Source organism: Coptis chinensis, chromosome 5 (genome assembly GCF_015680905.1).
Source record: "Coptis chinensis isolate HL-2020 chromosome 5, ASM1568090v1, whole genome shotgun sequence".
NCBI classification, from domain to species: Eukaryota; Viridiplantae; Streptophyta; class Magnoliopsida; order Ranunculales; family Ranunculaceae; genus Coptis; species Coptis chinensis.
The window spans coordinates 28613901-28640145 of NC_141460.1; the positions used below are offsets into that span (position 1 = coordinate 28613901).

Genomic DNA, 26245 nt, shown 5'->3' on the forward strand with positions numbered 1-26245 from the left:
ATGCATGTATTCATGTTCATTTTGTAATCATTTGGTAACTCATGACTTTTGAGATGACCAATTGAAATGATCCAATAAGTTAGTCTCAAGATATGATTGATGGTAATGACACGTGTCACAAATATATTGATGACAATATATGTCCCTCACAGATACCAAAACTTCTGGATGCAGTGGGCATAGATAGGACCTGTGGTAGCATCCCTGACCTCTACTAGGGCTTATGTGGCATCGAACTCCCAGTGCTGCATGATCCTAGTGACCAGCACTGGTAGAGGGGGTAGTTGACTTCTATGGTTTGCAGAGTTGCTCAAAGATAAAAGAGGCGATGCAGAAGTTATTCTTCTATTCTTGAAGAACCTATAATATATAAAGCATCGCCTTACCTATATCAGAAGGCTTGGTTGAGCCTAGTAGGTTATAGGTTATCCATTGAGATACTGCTAGCTGGTTCCTTCGTAGCGAACTCTGAAACGCTCAGTGAGACTTGTGGTTTTTCACCCCCTCGAGAAGTGTCTTTACCATCATCACATCGATGGTTTTACCGTCTGTGGACTATTCTGTCTGATCATAAGCTTTCATAGGAATCTGAATAACTCTACTTACCACTTCTGTGGTGAGCTCAAGTGGGCGACCATCCTTGACAACCATGATGCGGTCATCCTCCCCTCTAAACATACCATTGTAAAACAAAAGACTGAGAGAGGGAGAATAAGCCTCACCTCCCAACAAAACCAAGGTTTCCCATCCTCTTCTCATAATATTAGCCTTGAAGTGCACTTAAAACATATTGGAATCGAAGATGGGTTCAAAATTTTGCTCCAGCATGATTTTAAGAACTCGAGCCATTTGGAGTAGGAATTGATAAAATTGTGGTTTCTAGTTGGAATAGGGCTTGAAAATGGGGTAGGCTGTGAAAAATTGGAGTGGTGATGTTTTGGGGTGAATGGGCGGTCGCGAGTTGAAAAGTGGCAGGCGCAGGCTGAATTGGGTGGCTAGGGTTTCAAAAAAATTGGGGCGATGATGAGGTTGGGCGGATGCGAGTTATATATAGGAGATGATGGCACGTTCGAGGCACGTGCCTTTTTAAGTTATTTCAAAATTTTGGCCCTAGCCTAAATGAAATCAGATAATTCCAATCATGTCCTTAATACCTTGCCAACTTCAAGAACCGATCCGAGCTTCGTTACTCGTCCGATCTTGACCCGTGAGGTACCAAAATGATCAGCATAAAAAATGTCACGCAATGATGTAGGGTACACTCACATTCAATGGTGGATGAAAAATAGATGATGGAAAGAACCGAAAAAGAATTGTAAGAAAATATATACAGATAATAGAAGGAAAATTTTAATTATTTTTTTTGGGTTTTGAATAAGTTTGACTGAAATTTTAAAAGGTGGGTCATTTTAAGTCAGATCCCCAAGACTTGGAAGTTTTTGAAAACTTGAGTCAATCCCAACCAAATGGTTGGATTACTCTCCTCAGCTATGCTCAATGAGCAGGTGGCTGGCACATGAAAACCTTAAAAATTGAATTTTCATTATGAGATTGAAGACCGGGGCAAGTTGATGTTTGACAATTCGAGCACCAGCCTTCTCTCATAGCTCGTCTCTTATGTGCATATGAACTTTTACCTAAACTAGGAATGTATTTTAGTATATGTGTCCATATCTTCAGCTGTAGTTCTCTAGGAAGTGCTTGCACACCATCATTGAAACTTATCCATCTAGTCTTGCTAGGTGGCTAGTTGTTGTTCTTAACAGATGAAATTTTGAAAGTTTTTTAAAAGAGAGAGGGATTGAGACGGGAAAAGATTTTGAGAAGGGAGAATTTTTGAAAAAAAGGAAAATTTTTAAAATTTTGTACAAGTTTGAGTCTATTAACGTCAGATTCTTTAGACAAAATAGAGAGGTGGAGGCAAAAGATAGAATTAAACCGTGAATAGTATCACTTTGGGTTACTCTATTTGTTTAATTCTCGTTTGGAGACAGATAAAGTTATACGTGAATCCGGTATTATTTTGGTTACTCCGAGCGTATAACTTTCATTTTTATATCCTCTAATTTTGAAAACTCAAGTGAGATGTTTTATGAAACTCGTATTTCAAAAGCTGTTATCACTGTTCATTTTAGAAAACAAACCATAACAGATAATCTTAGGCAACTTTCGTGTCGGCTCTTTGGCAAACCCAATCTAGACGGACAGAGCTTCAGCTACGCGAGTTGGGGGATTTACTATGCAAGACATGGAATATCCTGACCTGGGCAAATAGCTCGGTGATATAGGCAACCCTTTGTAAGCAAAACTGATCTCAAACCGCCCCTAGATTGTGTTGTTCTAGGGGTTGGTCTATGTAAAATACATTACCCATTTTTTGTTTTTGAAAATATCACAGAACTATTGATATATTGAGAATCATCTGTTATAAGCACGGTGAAAACAACAATTTTATGAAAGAAAGAAAGAAACATTTGTTTTTGGCTTTTTGGTTTTTATGTTCCTAAATTACTGTAGGGGAGTTTTCGAGTATCCCCTTATCTTCCTATGTTCCTTGTGATCTAGAAGCATTGACGGAGTAGAGAAGGGATGAGATGATTGTAAGTTCAAGGTTGAATTGCCTGGAAGCTGCTTATGTATCTCCTTGTTTATTTAGGGGAATCAAACCCTATTTTGCGTAGTTCCTAAGAGCGAATCCCTCTGGTTTATATAGGAAGAGCTACTAGAATCTTAAGTTTAGGACTGTCCTCACCGCTTGTGAATTCCCTTCCATCTTTGGACTCTACCTTCCTATTAGGATTCCTATCCTTATGGAAGTCTGAATCTAGACCATATCTTATGAGAGGTAAGTTTCCTTGTTAATCAAAATGTTCCATCGTGTATGGGAAGATTATATCTAAAATGTAACTCCTAAGATATATCATCTCTATTCCTTCCTTATCATTAGAGATTGCCATCTTCAGTTTCCTTCTGTTCAGGAACTTTCTATATCAGTTCCTAACGACTTGGAGAGTTATCATACTCAGAGGCGGTCAGTCACGTGCCTAGCACATGTCTACTAAACATTCGTGCTAAGCACGAGATCACTTATTTACCAAACTGATCCGATGGTCCTCATCTTATTTTGGACATCTATAGTCTTAGGTTATTTCCCATACACGTGTCATCTGTTCAATGATGAGAAATCCCCTTTACAGATGCCCCCTCTCATGCCATCTCGCACGTAGGTGCTTGAAGCGACACCGCTTTTGGGGCAAGAATCTTTTTCCTAAATAGTTACTGGAACTTCTTATGTATCCAACTAATTAAGGCTCTGAAAAGACGGCTTGAACAGACATGCCGTTTCCCGAAAAAGGTAATGATGACAATTCCATCCCAAAACGACGCAATGCTTGCGTTAATCGTAACCATCCATCTTATCTGTATATAAAAGATCTGGTGAGAGAACCCTCATTACCTCTTCCGCTACTTTTTCTCTGTATACTGAACCTTTTGATATCCCACTTAGGGTTTAACTAAAACTTGAAACTTTCTCTCTTTTCCAATCATGAACCCCAACTGGTCACTTGTAAACTTCGGAGATCTTTCCTCCCTAGAACTGATTTGAGAGAAATTTCACATCCCTGATGATATCGGCCTGGAGTGGGGGATGTTGTCAGATGAGTTGGCCTATAAAGAAGTAGCGCTCATTACCATTGGTCAACTCAGGGCTGGACTCACTATTCCCCTTCACCCACTGTTAAGAGAGTGCCTGATTCACTTCAATCTTGCTCTTGGTCAAGCAGCACCTTTGTTCTACATAACTGTTATGCACTCTGCCATGTTGGCCAAGAGACAAGGATTCATTCTGAATCGCTGGGTTTTGGGTACTTTTATGAGGTCCGGTGTATTCGAGACCAATCCTCTCGAATCGCCTTTTTTAGGGGAAGCAGAGTGACGAAGGTTGGGCTGATCACCACCTTTTTCTTTTGGGTGATGTGTGGGACGTTCATCCTTCTGATGCTAATGGTGAGCCAATGGGAATTCCTGTTACTAGAAAACACACCCATGCTCCAACTAGTAAGTTTACATACTAAGGAACTTTGTAATTTAATATAAAAGTCTTTCACCTGAATTTCTTTGCTATTATTCCTTATATGACTCTTCCCCCTGGAATCAACTATCTGCTACTGATGCTGCAACGGTGGACTTCATCAAGAAGATCCCCAAGGAACAGAGGATGCCTTAGGTGATAGTTCCTGATCCCACCCATCTTTTTGAATATTTCAACATGTCTGCTGACGAACTACTGGCTCTGTCCCCTGGCTTTTCCCCTTATGGGATAAATACTAATAATTATGGGCACACCGTACTTCCCCCTCTTGTGGATCAGGATGCTGGACTTCTTCCTCCTCCAGTTTAGGATGAATCCTCATTGATTTCTAGAAGAAGAGGAAATCACAAGGAGAAGAGTTTTATGGCATCCTCTAGTGATGTTGCGACATTAGGCCCAGTTTAGGAGCATGCTGTCAGTGATGATTGTGTGATCACTGGTGGGAGAGGCCCTGAACTGCCTCATGAACTGCTGGCGGCTAGTAATTTTAAAATAGAAGTGCATGCGAGCAACCATCATATACTAAAGAGAACTGATCATGCTTCTACTTCTAATGTTTCCCTATCTGGTAAGAAAATAAAGTTTCGCCCTCTCTATGTTAGTGAAGAAACACCTTTTAAGTTTCATGTGACTATTCTCCATCTTGGTTTTGAGAAAGTAGTTGTACCCCTACCAGTTCCAAATCCTCCCATAGGTTCTGAACAAATTGGTGACAATGTCCCTCTGACTTTGACCCTTCTGTCCCTAATAATCGCAAGGGGAAAGGCATTGCTGACACAACTATTGTAACTGTCGCTCTCCCTCCTCCTCGATTCAGTGATAGGAGAGTGGTGAGTGAAGACATTCCCTTTTCACTAAGATCTCCAGATTCCCTTGAAAGGGAGATGATTGTGGAGATGAGGCATTGGGAACAAACTGATAAACTACCTGTTACCAAGAAACACTCTGTTAATGATGTTGATATCGTGTTTGGAGTTCTAGAAGTTGTGCAACTTCATGTTGACAAGGTTGAAGCCAACATGACTGGGAGCCTGGACCTGTCCTTTCACCGATCTGCTGTTCACCTTGCCAAGGTAAGACGTTTTCTCTGTTCAATGTTTGATTTCTCTCATTATGTTACTTACACATCCTATATTCTTTTCCAGTTAGTGAATAACTTTTTGGACATGAAAGAACCCATCTTTGCGGCCTCTACCGATACATCCACTGATGTCATGGCTATCGGTGAGCTGATCTGGACGAAAGAGGCTACTGAGAAGAGAACTAAGGAGTTGCAGATCCAGGTTGACCAGCTCTTGGCGAAAGAGAAGAAATCTGATACTAGCTTCAAGAATATAATAGATAGTATCTCCAACCTTCGGAGCTCTCTGGAAAAAGCCTAAAAAGAAGCTGCTGATGCTGCCACTTGGAAAGTGAAGTTCTTGGAACTGCGCGCCCACTTCACCACCCTGCAAGAAAAACATGACCAGGTCCAAGGGGAGGCCAAGCCATTGCCCATGCAAATGTCGTCATGTCAGGCTTTGAGAGAACTCTAAAAGAGAAGCGTCTTTGCTCTGATAAGAAGGATGGTGACCTCTTGGCAAAGACCTCTGAGTTCTATTCTCAAGTGGTGAAGGAGGTGAAGAGGAGGTCAGCTGAAAATGTCGTTCACTTTGCTCTGAGGGTGCTTGATGTTTCTGAAGAGTCCTTCAATGTTGCTAGACAAGTTAAGTTTGAGGAGGCTATTGAGGCTGCTGGATATGTCTCTCAGTTAGATGATCAAGGGCAAGTGACTAACCTTTTCATCTTGTTTCCTAATTTGGACACCAGTATCTCAGCTATCCAGGATGAACTTATGCCTGATGCCTCCTCATCTTCTGAAGAAGACACCGATGATGACATGCCTCCCATTCAGCTTTCTTTTTTGCCAGTTCCAGCTTCAGGCAAGTGTTCTGTTTAGCCTTCAACCATTCCAGCTAATCCAACCACACAGTCCATTCTTGAGAGTGAAACAAGAGTTCTTGACGATGGTGCAGCGACAAGCACTAATGGTGAACCAAAGTTTAATTTTACCCCTGCTTCATAAGCCTTTCAATTGATGATTCACATAAACAATTATTTTTAAACAATTATTTTATGGGTATGTAATATTGAGCTATGTAGCTCACATACTATTTTACTTACAAAGCTCTGTAGCTCTTCTAGTTTATGCATTCATACTATTTACTTATTGAACTCTGTAGCTCTTCTTGTTTATGCATACATTTATAGCATTTTATGTTATATGACATATGTTACTATGCATACTCTACCCCTGATGCCCCCAAAGTTCATTTGGAACAACAATAGGTGACCCTAGTAGGCTAAACAGATTAAAATGAGGTGAAACCAGAATCTGATCAGGATATCATGGAAGCCATTCAAGTTAACTATAATTAAGAGTTCGATCGCAGTAGAGGCATATGTGATAATTTGTAAAACACTAGTTTTACCTACTCTTAACTATTTATGCGGGTAGTTTGGAGAAAACGGATGTGATATAACTTAAGTTACAATAGTGATCCTGTGTCTACTTTTTAAACGCTTTTAGTTTAAAAAAAACAGCTTGTCTTCCTAGGCTTATCTGCTAAACCCTTGTTTTCTTGCTTTTCTGGGTAAAATCCTCCACTGCATAACTGATAAGAGCCCAAAACTGTAGTTTTAACCCCTTAATAATCATACTGTTAGACCAATTATGTGAATAATAAGTAAGAGTTAATACTGATTACGTGTTTTTATGCATTTCAGGGTTCAAAGTCCATTATGTGCATAAATGTGCCACTTTAGCGAGATAAAGGAGCAAAAGTCAGCAGAACTTCCAAATGCCATATCTTTGGACTCAGACCTCGGAATTGGGCCTACCTTATGTCAAAACTACCGACTCGAAAAGAGCTTTGCAATGGTCCAAGCCTTGACCCAATCAGAGGAGCAGAAGTGGATGAAAAGTCTGTTGAAGCCGAATCTAGCTGAAGAGGCCTTTTTGGACTGAAAGAATTGGGTTTTGGGCCTGATTCTCTGGCCCAAAACATGGCTCCAAGCCCATGCACGATTTTTGGATCTGGATGTATAAAAACAAAAGCTTAGCTCTTTGTTAATGGTAGATTATTTAGTAGAGAATTAGGGTAGATAGCTTATATAGAAAGTAGCCATTAGAATAGCTTCTAGATCTAGATTTAATTGTTTTAATTAAGTTTAGTTCCATTTAAATTATTGTATTAGATTAAACCTTTGAATCTTGCTCTTCAATTTGATTAGATCAATAAAGTAGTATTCTTTATCAATTTCGATTTTTGTCATTTCCAATTCTAGATCTAATTTCAATTCCTGTCCTTATTTCATTTTAGTCATTAAATTAGATTTCATTATTGTTTAAATTAAGTAAATTTCAATCTTGATAGTATGTTTAGTTATAATAATATGGGAAATGATGTTTTGATGACTCAAGGCTAAAACCTCCATTAGAGGGGTTGATGAAGCCTTGATGAAGACTTAGTTGTTTAGTATAGAATTGGTTGTAGAATCTATTCCACTCTAGAAGGTCGTGTTTAAGCCATGAGAATGGGTGGGCGACCTCACATGCTAGTTAGTATCCGTAGGAATGCCATGAACACTAGGGATTAGAACTTCGAAATTCTCTCCGTAAAGAACGCGTGAGAATTGAGATACAACATTCTACGCTAGGTTGTTAAGTTGGAGTCGAGGTGGATTTAATTCCCCTCTAATCCTTTATCTAGATTCAAAAACAATCATATTTCCATAGCATTCGTAGTTTAAATTCAAATAATCAATTTCATATTGCATCGTAGCATAACATTTCGTAAAGCTCTCATTAACTTAAGACTGATTTCTTAGACTTAGAAAACAATCCATGCTAGGGAACTAGGAGTGGAACGAACTTCCTACTCCACTTAGTGCAATTCGCATCGAGAGTAGAAGCTTTGATAATTTAGACTCGTAAAAGTCCAGTTATAGTTTACTTACGGATTGAATTCATCGTTCATTTCATAGGTAAACTATTCATTTTACATTTATCAAATGGCGCCACTGCCATCTTAGTTGCACTTTAGCATTGTTTTCTTTGTAGAAGTAGTCATTTTTAAGTCCCATTTTCACCCACCCACCCTTCTTTGATTCATACTGTGGTTCTCCATTTCTAAGTTGAAAAATTTAGGGTAAAAATTACCTTCCTTGGCTTGCCTTGATCTTATCCTTATAGCTATACCGAGCGCTAAAAAACACTGTAATTTGAAAATTACTACTCGAGCCAAAGCGCTTTGGCGGCGGCCAGCCTGCAATGTTAAATTTTTCGGTTTCGGCGGTTTGATTCAAACTTTGATCTTTCATATTTTTCGGTGTTCTAACCTGCTCTATACACTGAACAAAGCGTAAACAAGACGCTATTCATAAAAGCGAAGCAAGGACGCTTATCGGTATTCCTTTCTTCCATACCTCGCATTTCCGTTAGAGGTTTTCTACTAGTATATCGAGAATTGTTTGGAGTGTTGCATGTTTAGTTAAGTTCGACTTAGTCTTGCATGAGATTAAGGTCCGGCCGAACAAAACACCTAACGTAAATACACAACAACAAAGAACAAACAAGTCTATCTAGTATACCACACACTACACCTCTAGCTACTATTTCACACACACCACCGATATAATGGGGAAGAAAGAGACTTCTCTCTCGGACTTCTACAAAGCCTTGAGCGATAGCCCCAAATCTTGCATCGTTCTAGCGGACCAGGGATTTTAGAATCCTCCAAATATTTTTAATTTGTTACCCGTTTTCATGGTTTAGACCATGAAAAACCTTATCGGCTACATCGTAGGGATTGAACAAGTCCTAACAACATTCCACCATCCTACGGTTGAGTGCGGAACAAATTAAATTAAGGGTATTCCCTTTCACCTTAGCCGATAAAGGCTCTTGGTTAACTGCCCAAAGCCTAATTACGTGGACTCGTGGGCTAAACTTGTTCAGCTGTTTATGGAACATTTTTACCCACCCCTAAAGACGGATGAGATGCTTTCCAAGATTCATTTCTTTCGACAAAATCCTCATGAATCATTTTCAGAGGCTTGGAATCGTTTCACCGATCTCCTTATAGAGTGTCCACATCATAACTTAGCGAAAGACACGTTAGTTCGTGCCTTTTTCAAAGGACTTCTACACCACCATAAAGAAGTCCTTGACATAATGAATGGGGGTAGTTTCTTAAGCAAAGGAGCCTCGGAGGCTTATAAATTTTTAGAAGACCAAACTAAACGGAATAATAATTGGGGGGGTAGTGATGATATCCCCCGCTCCGCTAGTTCTTCTTTAACAGTTAAGGCCGCCGGTATGTTTGAAATTAAACACGATTCCGAGCTTAAAACTCTAATCGAATCACTCACTAAAAAGGTAGAGGCCATTTCTGTACAACAAAAGCCTATCCCCGTCATGAATGTAAATTCAAACCCATGTAGTTTCTGTTGGAGTCCTGAGCATCCCGACTCCCACTATCCTATAGCCTATGAACAGGCTTGTTCCATTAATAGTGAACCTAACGCCCCTTGGAGACAAAATCCCAACTCCGGTTGGAGAAATAACCAACAAGTCACACCTCAAGGGTACAATAATCAATATGTTAGGCCAACGCACAGCTTTAACCAAGCTCCACTATGACAAGGACAGGGTTAGGGTAATTTTAATAATTATAACAACCAAGTGCAACCTCGACAAGGTCAAGCACAAGGTCAAGGTAATTATAATAATTATAATGCTAATAGAGATATCGTTCCGATAAATAATAATTATCAGAATCCACCAATAAATAATTCACGTGAAATAATTCCAGTCACACCACCCGTGACTACTACACCCACACAACCGGATAGCCTTGACACCTTCATACAAGTGAGCCAAAAACTTTTCCAAACCATGGCTCAATCTAACCAACAGCTTCTACAATCCGTTAATAATTTAACCCAGCAACAAATGGCTCAAGATAAAGCCCAAACCAAAGGTGTGTTGCCGTCACGCAATACCTAATCCTAAAACAACAAACACAGCCTTTGAGGTAACCAATAATACTAGTAATGAATATGAAAATGTAGGTGAGATAAATGCCATCACCACTCTCCGTTCTGGCAGAGTGGTTGATAACAAGGTAACTATACCTATAGTTACCCCACCATAACCCTACACCTGCTATTTTACTAGATACGAAATATAAAACTGAAGAGCCTACCACCGTAGAGGTACCGGTTACAACACAACCTAAGAAACAGAAAAGCCACGGTTAAACATCCGGGTGATACCATTGCTAAATATAGACGAAACCACCGTTTCCACAAAAATTAGCCATGTTAACTAGGGATACAAATTACGAGGAGATTAGGGGCGTTTTCAAGAATCTAACTATAAACCTTCCCTTCCTCCGAAGCTATTAAAAGCTACCACATCATGCTAAGTTTCTTAAGGAATTGTGTACTACTAGGCGTAAGACAAATATACCAAAAGGCGCCTTTTTAACATAACAATTCCCAACCTTATCTGAAAATAATGGAATTGTTAAGTACAAGGACCACGGGTCGATCCTCTTTCTGATAATGCACCTTAGGAGATTCCTATCTGACGACCCGCGTTATTAGACACGGGGGCTAGTGTTAACTTACTCCCATTTTATTTGTATAGACAAATAGGTCTAGACAAGATGCAACCCACTAAAATGACGCGTTGCAATTAGCTGATCGGTCTATTAAGTATCCTAAGGGTGTAGTCGAAAATGTCTTTGGTAAAAGTTCGGGATTTCTACTATCCGGCTGATTTTGTAGTCCTCGATACGAGAAGTCGCTAACGACTCTGTCCCATCATTTTAGGGGGCGTCCTTTCCCACGGCAACCGCCAATGCGCTCATTAATTGTCGTGATGGTTCAATGTCCATGTCTTTTGGCCATCTTTGTCATTTGAAGTCAATGTTTTTAAAACAAGGACCAGCGATTACCCGATTAGTCTATGGATGGAGAGGTTAGCATGATCGAGAGCTTAAACCGAGATTATTTCAACAACACGCGTTTCGATAATCATATTCCCAAAATTCTTTCCTTTGGAAAGTCGGACTCAACATTTTCATTCCTACACTAGTCGATACACATATTATTGATGAGGGCCGGGATAGATGACTTTCTCAAAGATGTAGAGGACTACCATAGTAATGTGGATATGACCAATCTAGATGAGGAATTGATGAGTTTCTTCGAGTAGGTGACAATTCACCCTATCAAGAACTAACTTGCACAACATCCACCTCAACTCCCCTCCTTCCACCCTTTTCAAAGGAATCTCGAGTTTGCACTCGATCCTTTTGTTTCTCCCATGCTTCATAATTTTTTAAATCCTCCTAGCAAACGGATACTTGAGAAGGACAAACTATTTGACACCTTCATTTTCAGAATTTGAGGCAGTCCCTACACACACAATGAATGAGTTCGGTGCTAAAACCACATCCTCATTGTTAATGCGAAAGGTGTCTCTTTTCTACAACTTATCCATATCCACCATATTCTCCACAACCATTCACTTTTCCACACTTATTTACTAAAACACCCACTCATTCAAAAATTAAAAAGAAGGTGCATGATAGGTTACACAATAGGGTTATCCGACTTCGTTTTCATTCCACTAGGCTGCGTCGTAGGAAATCTTGGTGCTTGATTGTGTTTGGATATGTTTTCAGTGATATTTATTTATGGAATGATCCACAACTATTTCGGTTGTTGATATATGATCAACTGCATATTCATACATATGTTTTAGATAAAGTCTCGAGCATCTGACTATAAACGACTCAATTTCTGTGTTTGGTGCATTTCCTTTCACTTTAATATATTGGTGAGTGCACCATTAAGGTAACCGGGCCCTCCCTATGGAGTGTGTGGCTGTAAGTACCGGATCCTAAGTTCCGCGGTTCACATAGTTCCGTTTTCCACTCTTGCATGTTTTTCTCGGATTTTTGAGTCATGTTTCTCTATGGTGTGAATTATGTCTTTATTGCTTATTGTTTTTCCTTCTAAAAAAAAATTAAAAAAATAATAATAAATAAATAAATAAATAAATAAAAAATAAAAATACACATAGTAATCTAGGAAGTCTCGGGAATCGACTTTAAAAGACCTCTTGCTAAAACAAATTTTCTAAGCTTGTAAAAAAATTTGTTTGGGGGTGGGGTGTTAGATGTTTCGTACTAAAAGGTTTTATGTCCCATTAGAGTTGCTTAGGCCGTTTTATTGTATTACGATTCGGATTGACATAATCTATTAATTTAGAGTTCATTCGTTCGCATAACTTACGTCATGCACGCACTTCGAGGCGTTTTCCACTATCTCGTATGTCATCTGAAGTCGGAATAGAGTGTTTTATGGATCATTGGATAGGAAATTCTCTCCTGATCATTTCCATATCTCATTCGCAAAAATCGGACCGGTAACGAAGCGGCAATTTTGATTTGAAGTTCGCGAAAAAAAAAAAAAAAAAAAAAAAAAAAAAATCAAAAATTTCGATTTTGGGCTTGGGCCCAACCCGCGCCCACCGACAGCGCGACCGCGCCCTTACCTCCACGAACAGTTCATCGTTCTTCCTCCATTCCGCCATTAACGCCAAGCTTTAACCAAAACCTAAAACAAAATAAAAAATTAAAAAGAAAATACAATAAACCCACGCCCAAAATCAAATCCTAACCCCAAATCTTCTCCAAACTCCACCCACCACAAACACCACCAATTCAAACCACCAAAAACCACCGAAAAAATCAAAATTTGGTGCTGTGCCGCCACTACATTGCCACCACCATCGTTTTTTATCAGTAAGGTCTTTCCTCATTACTCCTACACCTTCTACAAACCCCAAACCGTATTCAAACTTCAAATGGCTCAACAATGCCGAATTTTACCGGAGCAAGTTTTCACTGCCGACCACTTCGCGCCGTTTTACGGTGACGAAATGGCTAGTAGGGACTGGAGTAGTTTATGGTACTCGACCGAAGCCTTCTACCACGAAGACTTGGTCCGACGGTTCTACAACACCAGGGAGTTGGAGGGGAGTAGGATTTTTGTGTTGGTAAGGAAGAAGAGGAAGGAGTTGACTACGGGACTGTTGGCTGAGATTCTAGGCATTCCGCCTAGAATCCATCTGGATGCCACTTTACAGGAGCCCCAGTTTGACGGGGTAGAGCCTTTGATGGGCGTGACTGTCATCAATGGGAGCTACAATACAAACTCCCATTGTGTTCGCCAGACATCCCTCAGGACCAACCCGGTGGCTCTGACTCGATTGGATTAATTCGGAATGTCCTAGGGAAGGACAAGGTCGGTGACATCGGTCTGCCTGCCTCCACATCTTATGGGTACTCCGGGGAGCGAAGTATGATTTCTGTATCTTGGAGTTTTTTGCGAGAGCATGATTAGGGGGGTCGGAAAGTCTTTGGCACCTCTTCCCCGTGTTAATTACCAAGATCATCTCAAAGATGAAAGCGACTCCGTCGATAGGATTTACATTACCCCGCACACCGTAACCCGCGTATCTATAGGGAGTGTGTCCAACAACGCTGGATATTGCCCAGCGGATAGGGAACGGGATGAGATAGAGGAGGAGGATGAGGATGATTCGGAGGAGGATGAGGAGGGCGTGACTTGCTTTGATCACGGATGCCTTCGAGAGGTGTTGGTCGATCACGAGCGTAACGCATGGCTATGCTTCATAGGGGCATCGTTCACTAAAACTACTATCTGCGGACCTCCGGACTCGACAGCGACTATTCATCATAACTTTGAGATCCGCACCCGCAGAGAGGATGAGAGATGGGAACAGCGAGGGCTGAGATGGAAGCCAGCGCCCGGTTTAGAGTGGATATGCTTGCACGCTTCCCACCTCATCTGGACTCTACTTCGAGGACTTCGGCTCACGAGGCATGGCGTCGTCGACGAAGGACGATCTATCTGCTGGACCTTCGGGAGCCCGGGAGCCACCACTAGAGAGTGTGCCCTCCGCCACCGATGGCGAGGTGTTTAGAGAGTCCGAGGATTGATAGTGGTTGTTGTTTTATTTATTTTTGTTGTTTTATTGTAATGTAACTTTTATTTTTAGTATTTTGAATTTTGTAGTGAAAGGTACTCGAATGAAAATTTTTAATATAAGGGGTTATTTTCAGTATGTGTGGTTGTTTCATATTGATCCCACCTTCCCAACTTGTTTGGGGGTGGTTTTATCAATTCAAGCTTTATTTTTATATAACCCTAGTGTTAGAATTTATTATGGAGTAAGGTGAAATGATGGCCGTTTAGGCATATCTAGGATTGAGAATCATTGTTGGATGAAATCTAGATTAAATAGGTACATTCAATCATAAAATCAACCTACAAGATCTTTGGGTTTGAATTAGAATCAAGAAAATGAGTTGTTTCCGTTTTGGGTTTGGAAATTTTAGGATTTCCTAAACCGCCGTAAACACTTTTTTCGCAAACTTTCCTATCCGTTTTAGCAACTTAAAACCTATATAAACTTCATACATTCTACACTCACAACTCACACTACATCTAACTTCCATCACGCACCCTTCACACCCGCGATTCCCGCGTTTAGATCTCCATTTTCGCAAATCTACCTTCGGGCCAGCCCTTCGCGGAGGAGCACGCCTTCAGCCCTACACCGACAGAAAAATTTTGCTCGAGCGCCCAGCGCTACAAGTCAAGCGACTCTTCGGCCAAACACTGGAATTCCAAAATACAAAGAGCGACTTCGCGCCTAGTTGTTAATGGCGGCCGACTTCGACTTCCTGGACCAGAAAAATTCTAGTTTTCAGCGAGTTGTGCCGGTTGTTTTGCAGCTATTCCAGGCGTAGTTTTGAGATGACATCTCCTATAATAATACCGAAACAGTCTTTTCGAAGATTTGTTCCAAAGCACTACTTACGGTGCTTTGGTTTAGCGAGGTGATCACCTACGTTGGCTGGGAACCTCTTATGGTAAGACCGGCTGAACTTTATTCTCCAGCACTTGCATCTTATTTTTATAATAACTGCATTTTCTTTGAGAGACCGGATGGAGAACAAGTGTTCTCCATCAACATTGATGATGAACCAATGGAAATTACCAGGTTCTTGCTAGCATTTGTTCTTGGACTTGCTATGCCCGCTGAGATACAAGACCCATGGTGCTATTGGGTCGATAATATGCATGTCTACACTTATGAGTCTTTGCACGAGGCTTATGGGGCAGGCATTTTCCATATTGAGGACCAAGGGGACTATAACGTTGCCCTTGGTAGCCTGTCCATGAACATAGGAACTGTTATGTTTTGGATTATGCTAAACATTTTAGGGGAATGGCATTTTTCTTCTGTGAATGACGCCACTTGCAGCGTTTTCCTTGCTTTAGCCACGGGACGCCGGTTCTATGACCTTCCCAGAACTTTGATGTCTAGTTTAGCACGAGCCCATACCATGAGGCATAAGTACCTTCTTATGCCTGTTCTAATTTCACGTATTATGCTATGTTTCTTTCCTGTTTTTTGTACACGTTTCACGGATTGGATTAGGGTAGACATGGTGCGACCCACCAATAGTATTATTCGATCTTTCCGTGCAATGACTTGGCAAGGGTGGCGGATACAACCCCACCAGGTTGCACCCTACACCCCATCAGACCAAGTGGCACTTAATAGGTTAGCAACCATAGATGATAAATGGCGTGAAGCCTGGCAAATTATCATAGCATGGCAGGACGCGAAGGAGCCTCACTTCTTTATAGAAGTAGAGGATGACGAAGATGACGAATAACAATGAAATGAGTGGAGGTAAGTTTTAGTTTACGTTGAGTGTCCGCTTATGTCCCAAGCAATTTAATTCTGTTAACCCCATAATGGGTGGAACTCTTATAGAGTTAAGCGTCGGTTTTTATTCCTATATTAGATGCGTTCTAACCTTGTTTTGCAGATGTTTCTGAATTTCACGCGTTTCAATGGTATTTTTCCTACCCTCTTTATTTATTTGAGGACAAAGCATGCTTCTTGTTTGGGGGGGGGGGGGCATAGAAACACGTGTAATTAAGACATCTGCTAGGATATAAATATGTATAATATGCATTTGTTTTCTAGTTAAAATTTCAAAAATTCAAAAATATAAATAAATAAGTTATGCTATACACTTAGGAATATTGGTATTATTTCTTTCTCCATGCTCTTAACAATCTAGAAGTCTCACGTAGCTATTGCGTCAGAATAATTGTTAGAAACTTAGGTTAATATATAGGTAATAATCTTTGCATCTATCTATAAATTTATTACATGAGTATCTATGATTGTTAGCAGTAAGTTTCAGAAATCTAGGCTAGAGTACTTATTCTACAAATCCTGTGAGAATATAGCCTAAAGCCTTATATGAGCCGAAACATTTGAGAAATGACACAAGGGAGAAGTAAAATCCGGATAGAGAAATCACACGTCCACTTGCTTGATCACCAAACCATATCCTAAGCGAGAATTTAGGCCCTCTTTGGATCGATATAGCCAAAAATTCAAACCTATGAATTATTTTTTTCCGCTAGTAATCTAATCGAGAGCCTTTCATTAGCCCTTCCATAAACCACAATTCCTTTACCCCATTACAAAAACAAAACAAAATAAAAAAAAATCAACCTACCCAATTTAGAATAAGTCCGAGAATAGAATGATGAAGAAAGAAGAAGAGAAAACCTGTGTAAACAAAAAAAATTAGTTAGTGCTTCAGAAAATAAAGAAAATAAGTTTCCATCCAAAGAAAAGAAAAATAAAAATAGAAATAAAATAAAACTCCAAAAATAGAATAAAAGGGAGTCAAAAGCCAAAGAAAAGAAAAAGAAAAATATGGCTAAGGATGGAAACAAAGTGTAGAAGCAAAAGTAAATAACAAGGTTTCTCTAGTTACATAATATGAAGACTCTATTATCTCAGACTTGTCCTTTTGAATATCCATTTCCTTCCTTCTTAAACCATCTCCTAATCCCCGTAACACCTAATAAAGACCTCTAGCTCAATTAGGAATAGGATAGTGTGATAGTAAGTGGCAGATGTGTTGATCGACTCCGGCTTCCTTGTTGTCATTGAGATTGTAAGGTAAAGTGTGCCCACTATACACTGGAGTAGCGAAACTTGAGTGGAAAAATCAGAGTGTTGTTTCTTGACTATTATTGTGAGAACCTACTTAAGGACGCTTATTCGAAGTTCTCGAAAATAAACCTCGCTAAACATTTTATAGTACTACTCATTGTGTATATGTTTATTGTAGATGATAGATTATTATGCATATATTAACTTAGGTTTCTGACTTGGTTATTCTTATTCAATTGCTAGAGAGATGTATAGATAGTTGAGCATGAATAAGGAAACAATAGTTTTATTTTCTTAGTCGTTGTAGTATAGATGAAGTTTGTGAGTACCTTCATCGAAAACTCTCACGCGAGGCTATAACTCGTCCCACTAGGGAATTCCTAGTGGTTTAAGGCCTTGTTGCATATGGTCAATGCAATCGCACTCAGCTTAAACGAGTAGTTAGAACTCCATTTTTGGTCACTTATTCTAATTTCTCATATTTGCTTGAGGACAAGCAAAATGTTTGTTTGGGGTGGTTTGATAAGAGCCCAAAACTGTAGTTTTAACCCCTTAATAATCATACTGTTAGACCAATTATGTGAATAATAAGTAAGAGTTAATACTGATTACGTGTTTTTATGCATTTCAGGCTTCAAAGTCCATTATGTGCAGAAATGTGCCACTTTTAGCGAGATAAAGGAGCAAAAGTCGCAGAGAATTTCGAATGCCATATCTTTGGACTCATACCTCGGAATTGGGCCTACCTTATGTCAAAACGACCGGCTCGAAAAGATCTTTGCAATGGTCCAAGCCTTGACCCAATCAAAGGAGCAGAAGTGGACGAAAAGTCTGTTGAAGCCGTATCTAGCTGAAGAGGCCTTTTTGGACTGAAAGAATTGGGTTTTGGGCACGATTCTCTGGCCCAAAAACATGGCTCCAAGCCCATGCACGATTTTGGATCTGGATGTATAAAACAAAAGCTTAGCTCTTTGTTAATGGTAGATTATTTAGTAGAGAATTAGGGTAGATAGCTTATATAGAAAGTAGCCATTAGAATAGCTTCTAGATCTAGATTTAATTGTTTTAATTAAGTTTAGTTCCATTTAAATTATTGTATTAGATTAAACCTTTGAATCTTGCTCTTCAATTTGATTAGATCAATAAAGTAGTATTCTTTATCAATTTCGATTTTTGTCATTTCCAATTCTAGATCTAATTTCAATTCCTGTCCTTATTTCATTTTAGTCATTAAATTAGATTTCATTATTGTTTAAATTAAGTAAATTTCGAATCTTGATAGTATGTTTAGTTATAATAATATGGGAAATGATGTTTTGATGACTCAAGGCTAAAACCTCCATTAGAGGGGTTGATGAAGCCTTGATGAAGACTTAGTTGTTTAGTATAGAATTGGTTGTAGAATCTATTCCACTCTAGAAGGTCGTGTTTCGCCATGAGAATGGGTGGACGACCTCACATGCTAGTTAGTATCCGGTAGGAATGCCATGAACACTAGGGATTAGAACTCGAAATTCTCGCCGTAAGAACGTGAGAATTGAGATACAACATTCTACGCTAGGTTGTTAAGTTGGAGTCGAGGTGGATTTAATTCCCCTCTAATCCTTTATCTAGATTCAAAAACAATCATATTTCCATAGCATTAAGTAGTTTAAATTCAAATAATCAATTTCATATTGCATCGTGCAGCATAACATTTAAGAAAGCTCTCATTGACTTAAGACTGATTTCTTAGACTTAGAAAACAATCCATGCTAGGGAACTAGGAGTGGAACGAACTTCCTACTCCACTTAGTGCAATTCGCATCGAGAGTAGAAGCTTTGATAATTGAGACTCGTAAAAGTCCAGTTTTAGTTTACTTACGTTTTGAATTCATCGTTCATTTCGTAGGTAAACTATTCATTTTACATTTTTATCAATAACAGTGAGAGTTCCGGCAAGGCCAAAAGCACAATGGCTTCTTCAAATAACCCTCCCCCTCAGTCGTCAGCTACAACCACCAATGGGGAAAATAGAAACAACTCTTGGAGGGCGCTGTTTGGACGAAATGGCTCACTTGAGTCAACAGTTGCATTCAAAGAATTCACTCCTGTCATGGTGAATGGCGTAGCTCAGTTCCCCACTGAGTTATTAGAACAAGGTATCAAAGAGTGGGATGACTACCTTGTAGGATACTTTCTGGACAAAAGACTCTCCTTTTTGTCTGTGAAGGAACACCTACAAAAGAAATGGAAGTTAAAAGGTGCTTTTGATATCACTACTAACAAAGAATTGTTCTATATGAGTTTTACAAGCTCGGAAGATAGACAAATGGTTCTTGATGAAGGACCTATTTTCATCGCGGGTAGAGTATTTGTTCTAAAGCCATGGACAGTGGAGGTTGATAGCTATAAGAATAAGGTAGCCTCGGTGCCTCTATGGGTAAAACTTATGGATGTACCTAAAGAGATGTGGACTTTTGAAGGGTTGTCATATCTTGCAAGTTTGGTGGGAGGAAGTCCAATGTTTATGGATGATGCCACTGCAAGAAGGAAAAGGTTGTCCTTTGCCCGGTTTTGTATTGAGTTTCCCATAAACTATGAATACAAGGAAGCCATAAATGTGAAAGTAGGAAACCGTGAGGTTACTATCCCACTAGAATATCCATGGAAGCCGCTGTCGTGTACTACTTGTAATAAATTTGGGCATGAAGCTGGAAAGTGTGCTGGCAGAACCACTAGAGTTTGGGTGCAAAGGAGGCCAGTGCAAGGCAGAAGGGCAGAATCATCGAGAGAAACAAATGAAGGTATAGAAACAGTGAGAGAAGCTGAACACAGGAATCCTCAGGCAGCAGTTGGTGCAGGAAATCTTGAAACAGCAACAACAATTACAGAGCAGCCACTAGAAATCAGGGTAGTAGGAGCAACAGAAAATGAGGTAACAGATGGCCGAAGTGGGTCTAGTATGCAGATAGTGGTATGGCAGCAAGCCCAAGCAAGCACTAGTGAAGGGGCAACACAAGGAAACATAAACTTGATTGCTCCAGGAAGGGTGGAATGCAGTTTTGAAATAAACAATGAAGACGAAAGGCCAGTGGAAGTGTTCCAAACCCCTAACCAACAGAGTAGACATAGAAATTCTGAAGCAGAACAGTTTTGTGCTGAAAGGAATATCTTTGAAGAGCTTGCTGGTCTTGAAGATGATGATTTGTCGGATGCAGAACCAGAACTCTTTGGAGATTCAAACATTTCTCCGAGGAATCTACAAGTGATTACAGAGGGAACAACTGTTCAAACTAGAGCCCAGAGGAAGAAAACTATTGAGCAGCAAGTAAAAAATGGGAAGAGAGGAAAGGGTCGACAAAAAGGGAGTGGTAAGCGGAAGAACCGGTAAACTGACTCTCCAATGATGAAAATTTGCAGCTGGAATGTAAGGGGAATGAATGAAGGGTTAAAAGCCAAACAGATGTGTAAGTTTATTTTGGATAACGAGATTAGGTGTATGGGGTTTTTGGAAACAAAAGTGAAGATGGACAAGTACTTGAAAATTGTTGATATAGCCTGCCCAAATTGGGAGACCGTCCACAATTACTCGAGTGATGAACGAGGTAGAATTTGGCTTACTTGGGATAGTAGTTTTGTAGCTGTCCAAAAGGAAGTGGAAGGCTCCCAATTTATTCACTGCAAAGTTACGTTACTGCAATATGGACTTTCTTTTTGCTTAACTATGGTTTATGGAAGTAATAATAGTCAGGATAGACTAATTTTGTGGGAGGAGTTAAAGACAATCAACATAGGAACTCATGGCCCATGGTGTGTAATGGGGGACTTCAACAATGTTTTGTTCGCGCATGAGAGAATAGGAGACAGAGCTATTCATCCGAGAGAAACGCTGCCCTTTGCAACATGCCTAAATGTAGCTGGACTTTTTGATCATGCAGCAATGGGATGCTTTTATACTTGGAACAGTGGAGGCGACCACATGAGGAAATGGTCAAAAATCGACAGGTGTCTAGTAAACGCAGCTTGGTCCTCGTTAAGATTGGCGACAAAGGTGGAATGCTTACCTCAAGGACCATCCGATCACTGCCTTATGGTAATATCTTTCCTCAACTCTATCCGAAGCCACCCACCTTTTAGATTCTGCAACTTCTGGATGCGGATGCTCCATCAAGAGTTTGAGAGTTCGCTAAAAGTGTGCTGGGAAATAATAGACCATGGAAACCCTGATTACATGTTAACAAGAAAGCTAAAGAGCTTGAAGGCAGTTCTGAAAGGCTGGGCAAAGAAGTACTGCAGTGACACACATAGACTGGTGGAAGAGACAAGAAAGCTGAAGAAGGTAGTTCAAGAGAACTTACATAAAAATCCGCTTGATTGTGCTCACGAGTGCCCAAGAGTATGAAATAAGAGAAAAACTCGCTTCGATCGGACTTGAGGAAGGCGATATGTTTCACAAAACCCGACATTGAGTGGTTATGCTTTGGTGATAAATGTAGTGGATACTTCTTCAATGCTCTAAAGGAGAGGATGACCAAAAAACTTTTTGGGATATTACCGATCTTGTTGAGGGGTAAAAAGAGAAGAAAAAAAGAAAAGGCAAATGAGGCGTTTGTGGAATATTACTCGGAGCTTCTTGGGGTTACCTCCTCTGCTACATGTGATGCCGGATATCTTAATAGTCTGAATATGGAGGAGGTCTCTCTTGATATGAGGCAGTTCTTGGCATCACCTATTACTGATATTGAGATCAAAGAAGCCTTGTTTGGTTTGGAGGATAACAAAGCACCAGGGCCGGATGGGTTTAATGCTTATTTCTTCAAGGAAAGCTGGGCTACTGTTGGAGAAGACTTCAAAAGAGCTATCAAACACATTTTTCTCCATAAAAGGATGACAGGAGGTATAAACTCCACTTTCCTCTGTCTTATTCCTAAAGTGAAAAATGCATCGAGTGTTGCCTCTTTTAGACCCATTGCATGCTGTAATACTATATACAAGTGTGTGTCTAAAGTGCTAACCAACAGAATGAAGACTTGTATCTCCTCATTGGTTTCTTGCTCTCAATCTGCATTTATTCCGGGAAGAACTATCCAAGATAATCTTCTGATAGCTCATGAGCTACTAAGGGGCTATGCGAGAAAGCAAGGCCAGAAGAGGTGTGCTATCAAGCTGGACATAAAAAAAGCCTATGATTCTGTGTCGTGGCATGCTCTTGAGGCCATCTTACAAAAGTTTCAGTTCCCCCCTGTTTTCATTGAATGGCTGCTTATGTGCTACGCATCTCCGTGGTACTCTGTTATGGTAAATGGGACGCCGGAAGGGTATTTTGAAGGTAAGAGAGGGCTGCGACAGGGGGACCCAATTTCGCCTTACCTCTTTGTGCTTGTCATGGAGGTCTTAAGTGCTTCTCTAAATCTAGGGCTCCAGTCGAAAAGAATAAAAGCCCATTCAAAGTGCAAGAAGCTGGCCATTTCCCATCTCTGTTTTGCAGACGACGTCCTTCTTTTCTGCAAAGGTAACATGGAGTCTGTCATTGCTATCAATGATATCATGAACACGTTCTCTCAAGCAACAGGATTACATCTTAGCAATGAAAAGACTACAATTCTCCTTTGGAAGTATGTCTGGAGGAAGAAGGACTAGAGCTAGCTGCAGCAATGCACATCTCTCTAGTAACTCCGCTGTTACCTACCTAGGGCTACCTCTTACACCTCGAGACTAGGTATCACGGAATGCTTGCCCCTAATAGAGAAGATCACACTCGGTTTCAAACCGAAGAACAAAGATCCGAACAGAAAGCGAGCGGTGAGTTCAGTTGGTTAAGTCTGTCCTTTCATCTTTCCTGTCGTATTGGGCCCAAACTTTCGTCCTTCCGAAGACAGTACTAGATAGAGTGGCAAGATGTGTAATAGATTTATTTGGGCGGGATCAAATATGGCCAAAAAGATGCATCATGCTAGTCACGGGACGATCAGACTGGATAAAGATCAAGGAGGACTGGGAATATTGGACCCAAGGATTTGGAACAAAGCTGCTTACTGTGGCTTGGTTTTCAAAATTGCAAAGAAACATGAGTGTTTGTGGGTTAGATGGTCATGGGATAATCATATAAAACAAGAAAAATTTTGGACGATGAAGACCCCTCGAGACTGCTCTTGGGTTTGGAGAGGTGTGATGGAGCATCGGGAAATTGCTTGGAGGTTCGTTAGGTACTGTATAGCAAAAGGAGAGGAGACTAGCTTCTGGCACGACCCATGGTGCTCGGGGCCTCTTATCAAACATGAACAGGCGAGACACCACCTTGGCCATGTAGTACCTGACGATGCAAAGGTCGCAGAAGTGATCACTGATGGGGGTTGGGCGAGAACTATAGCTGATCTTCCAGATTGCGAAGTCAAGAAATGGATAATGGAAACTGAGATAAATTCTCACACTGAAAAAGACCAGATTACATGGACTCCAACCAGTACAGGAGCATTTACGATTTCCTCAGCATATGCAGCACTCAAAAATGTCCGAAACAAGGTAAAATGGTACAAGATTGTATGGGGGAAGTTTTCAGTACCAAAACACTCATTTACTATCTGGCTTCTGTTCTCGGGGGCTTTACCTCACGCCAGAATCGACTGATGAAAAAGAAGGTGATTGGAACGTCAAAGTGTTGTCTCTGTGACAGACATGAGGAAAGCTCGGGCCATCTCTTCTTTGATTGTGAGTATTCACAGCTGGTATGGAGAAACTTCAAAAGAGCTATGGGGCTGCCGGAAATGGTTAAATCTTCTCACAATGAATGGTACTACTTAATGCGGATTTGTCGTACCTCCACAGTGGCAAATGAGATCATACGGGCTATGATTTGCGAGGCAGTTCAGGCAATCTGGACAGAGAGGAACTGGAAACTAAAGAAACAGAGGTTTAGATCGGCTGATGATGTGAGTTTGAAGGTATTGAATAACATGAAAATCTATTTGGGTAAGTCGATGAAAACAAAGAAAGGAAGATGAGGCAACAAAGAGGATTTTGAGATCGCTAGGAATTGGAGTAAACTACACGCCGAGGAGGAGACATGGGTAAAATGGAACAGAGCGAGAGGGATGAGATACCAACACTGAATGCAGATGGATCGGTACAGGCAGGAAGTGCTAGCTATGGGGCGTCTTTGAGATTGTAATGGTGATGTCTTCAATGGCTTTTGGTGGCGCTTAAAGCAAGACGATGCAGGCTTTATCGGGAGCTTCTTGGAGTCTTTGAAAGGGTTGGAAGGAACTAGCGGACTTAAATATTCAGCGGCTACAAGTGCAATCGGATTCTATGAGAACCATTCAGATTTTGAGCTTCAAAGAAGAGCCTCCTTGGTACTGCAGAAACTTGTTTGCGCAGCTAAAAAAAGTGGTCTCAAAGTTTGTACATGTCAATTTTAACCATGTATTTAGGGAGGGAAATCAAGTTGCCGACTATCTAGCAAAAGTAAGTAGAAATTGTGTAAATGAAACTATGTACTTTATTCCTCCTATGGATCAAAAACTTGATGAACTGATCAAGGGGGATAAAGAAGGGAAAATGTACTTGCGAGGTTTCCATTAAATAAAAGGTCGGGGTATCCTTAACCCCTAGTTAGTTCAAAAAAAAAAAAAAAAAAAAAAAAACCTATTTATGCATTGAATAAGTAAAACTAAATGCTTATTGTTTGCTATATATCAAAGTTATCTACTCTCGGTTATCGGGAAATATGTGGAGTAGAGAATTTGTTCCACTCTTTGTTGTTTAAACGTAAGTTTCCACTAGTTTAATCGATTCTAACAAAACGAATGAGAGTAATGAATTGAAATTATATTAATATGGCGATTGAACTGAAAAAAGATGTTTAACTTATGCTATGATAATTGAATATTAAAATGTGAATATGGAGAAGGGAGTAGGGGGATTTGAATCCACTTGATGTACTCCTAATATGCTAGTGTAGATTATTACAATCCTAATCAAATAAGATTAAGTGTTTGATCCCTAATTACTCATGACAATCTCTATCAACTAATAATTAGCATGTGAGGAAGTCTAGCCCATTCTCATGGCGAATCAACTAACCTACTAGAGTGAAACTCTTAAAAAACAATAATCCGAATTAACACAACAACTCTTCATCAAGCTTCATCAAACCCCTCTAATAGAGGTTTAGCTAGAAGTCATTAGACTATCATAAACATATAAATAAGAAGAAGACATAATGAAGAATAAACTTGGATTTTATTAATCTAATTGACTAATGTAGAACAAATAACTAAGTCTAAATTCTAACTATCTATCTCTAATTAAGTATATCTATCTAAGTCTAAGTATATTTAGAGTTATACCTTAGTCCTCTTTATATAAGAGAGGGCTAGGTTTACAATTTCATGCATGGGCTTTGAATCTATATTTTGGGCCCTTAAATCAAGCCCAAAACCTAATTACAATTGTCCAAAAAGGGTTTCTCTATTGGAAATTACTACAACAGCCTTCTCAGCCACTTTTACTCATCTGATTGGGTCAAGGCCTAAACCATTAAAATGAACTTTCCGAGTCAGTCATTTTGACATATAATAGGCCCAATTCCAAGGTCTGAGTCCAAAGATATGGTCTGTAGAAGTTCTGTTGACTTTTATGCTCTATTTCTGCCCGCGTTGACTTTGACTTTTCGGCTTTGACCGGGCTTTAAAAAGGTTTTTTCTCTTTGAATCTTGGCCTTTAATCATAGAACTTCTTAGCAACCAACATTTGCTCCTTTATCTCGCAAAAGTGACATGTTTCTTCACATATTTGACTCCAGTGCCTAAAATACATAAACGCACGTAAACAGTACTAAATCATATTTATTATACACATAATTGGTCTAAATGTAATGATATTAATGGATTAAAACTACAGTTTTGGGCTCTTATCAAACCATTCCCAAACAGCATTTTGTTTGTCCTCAAGCAAATATGAGAAATTAATATAAGTGACCAAAAATGGAGTTCTAACTAATCTCTTTTCACAGAGTGCGATTGCATTGACCA

The 26245-nt window shown here is 39.9% G+C and overlaps 2 protein-coding genes across 2 annotated transcripts; both read left to right on the forward strand.

Annotated features, from left to right (window-relative positions):
- The first annotated feature begins 5603 nt into the window (after positions 1-5603).
- On the forward strand, positions 5604-21615 carry LOC147497245 (uncharacterized). The gene is made up of 3 exons (XM_086562818.1): positions 5604-5857; positions 19158-20600; positions 20709-21615. Exons 1-3 carry the CDS (start codon positions 5604-5606, stop codon positions 21613-21615), a joined length of 2604 nt encoding a protein of 867 aa, XP_086418944.1.
- A 1529-nt stretch (positions 21616-23144) lies between these two features.
- Positions 23145-23840, forward strand: LOC147497246 (uncharacterized). Its single transcript, XM_086562819.1, has one exon. The coding sequence runs from the start codon at positions 23145-23147 to the stop codon at positions 23838-23840; it is 696 nt and encodes a 231-aa protein (XP_086418945.1).
- The last annotated feature ends 2405 nt before the right edge of the window (positions 23841-26245 follow it).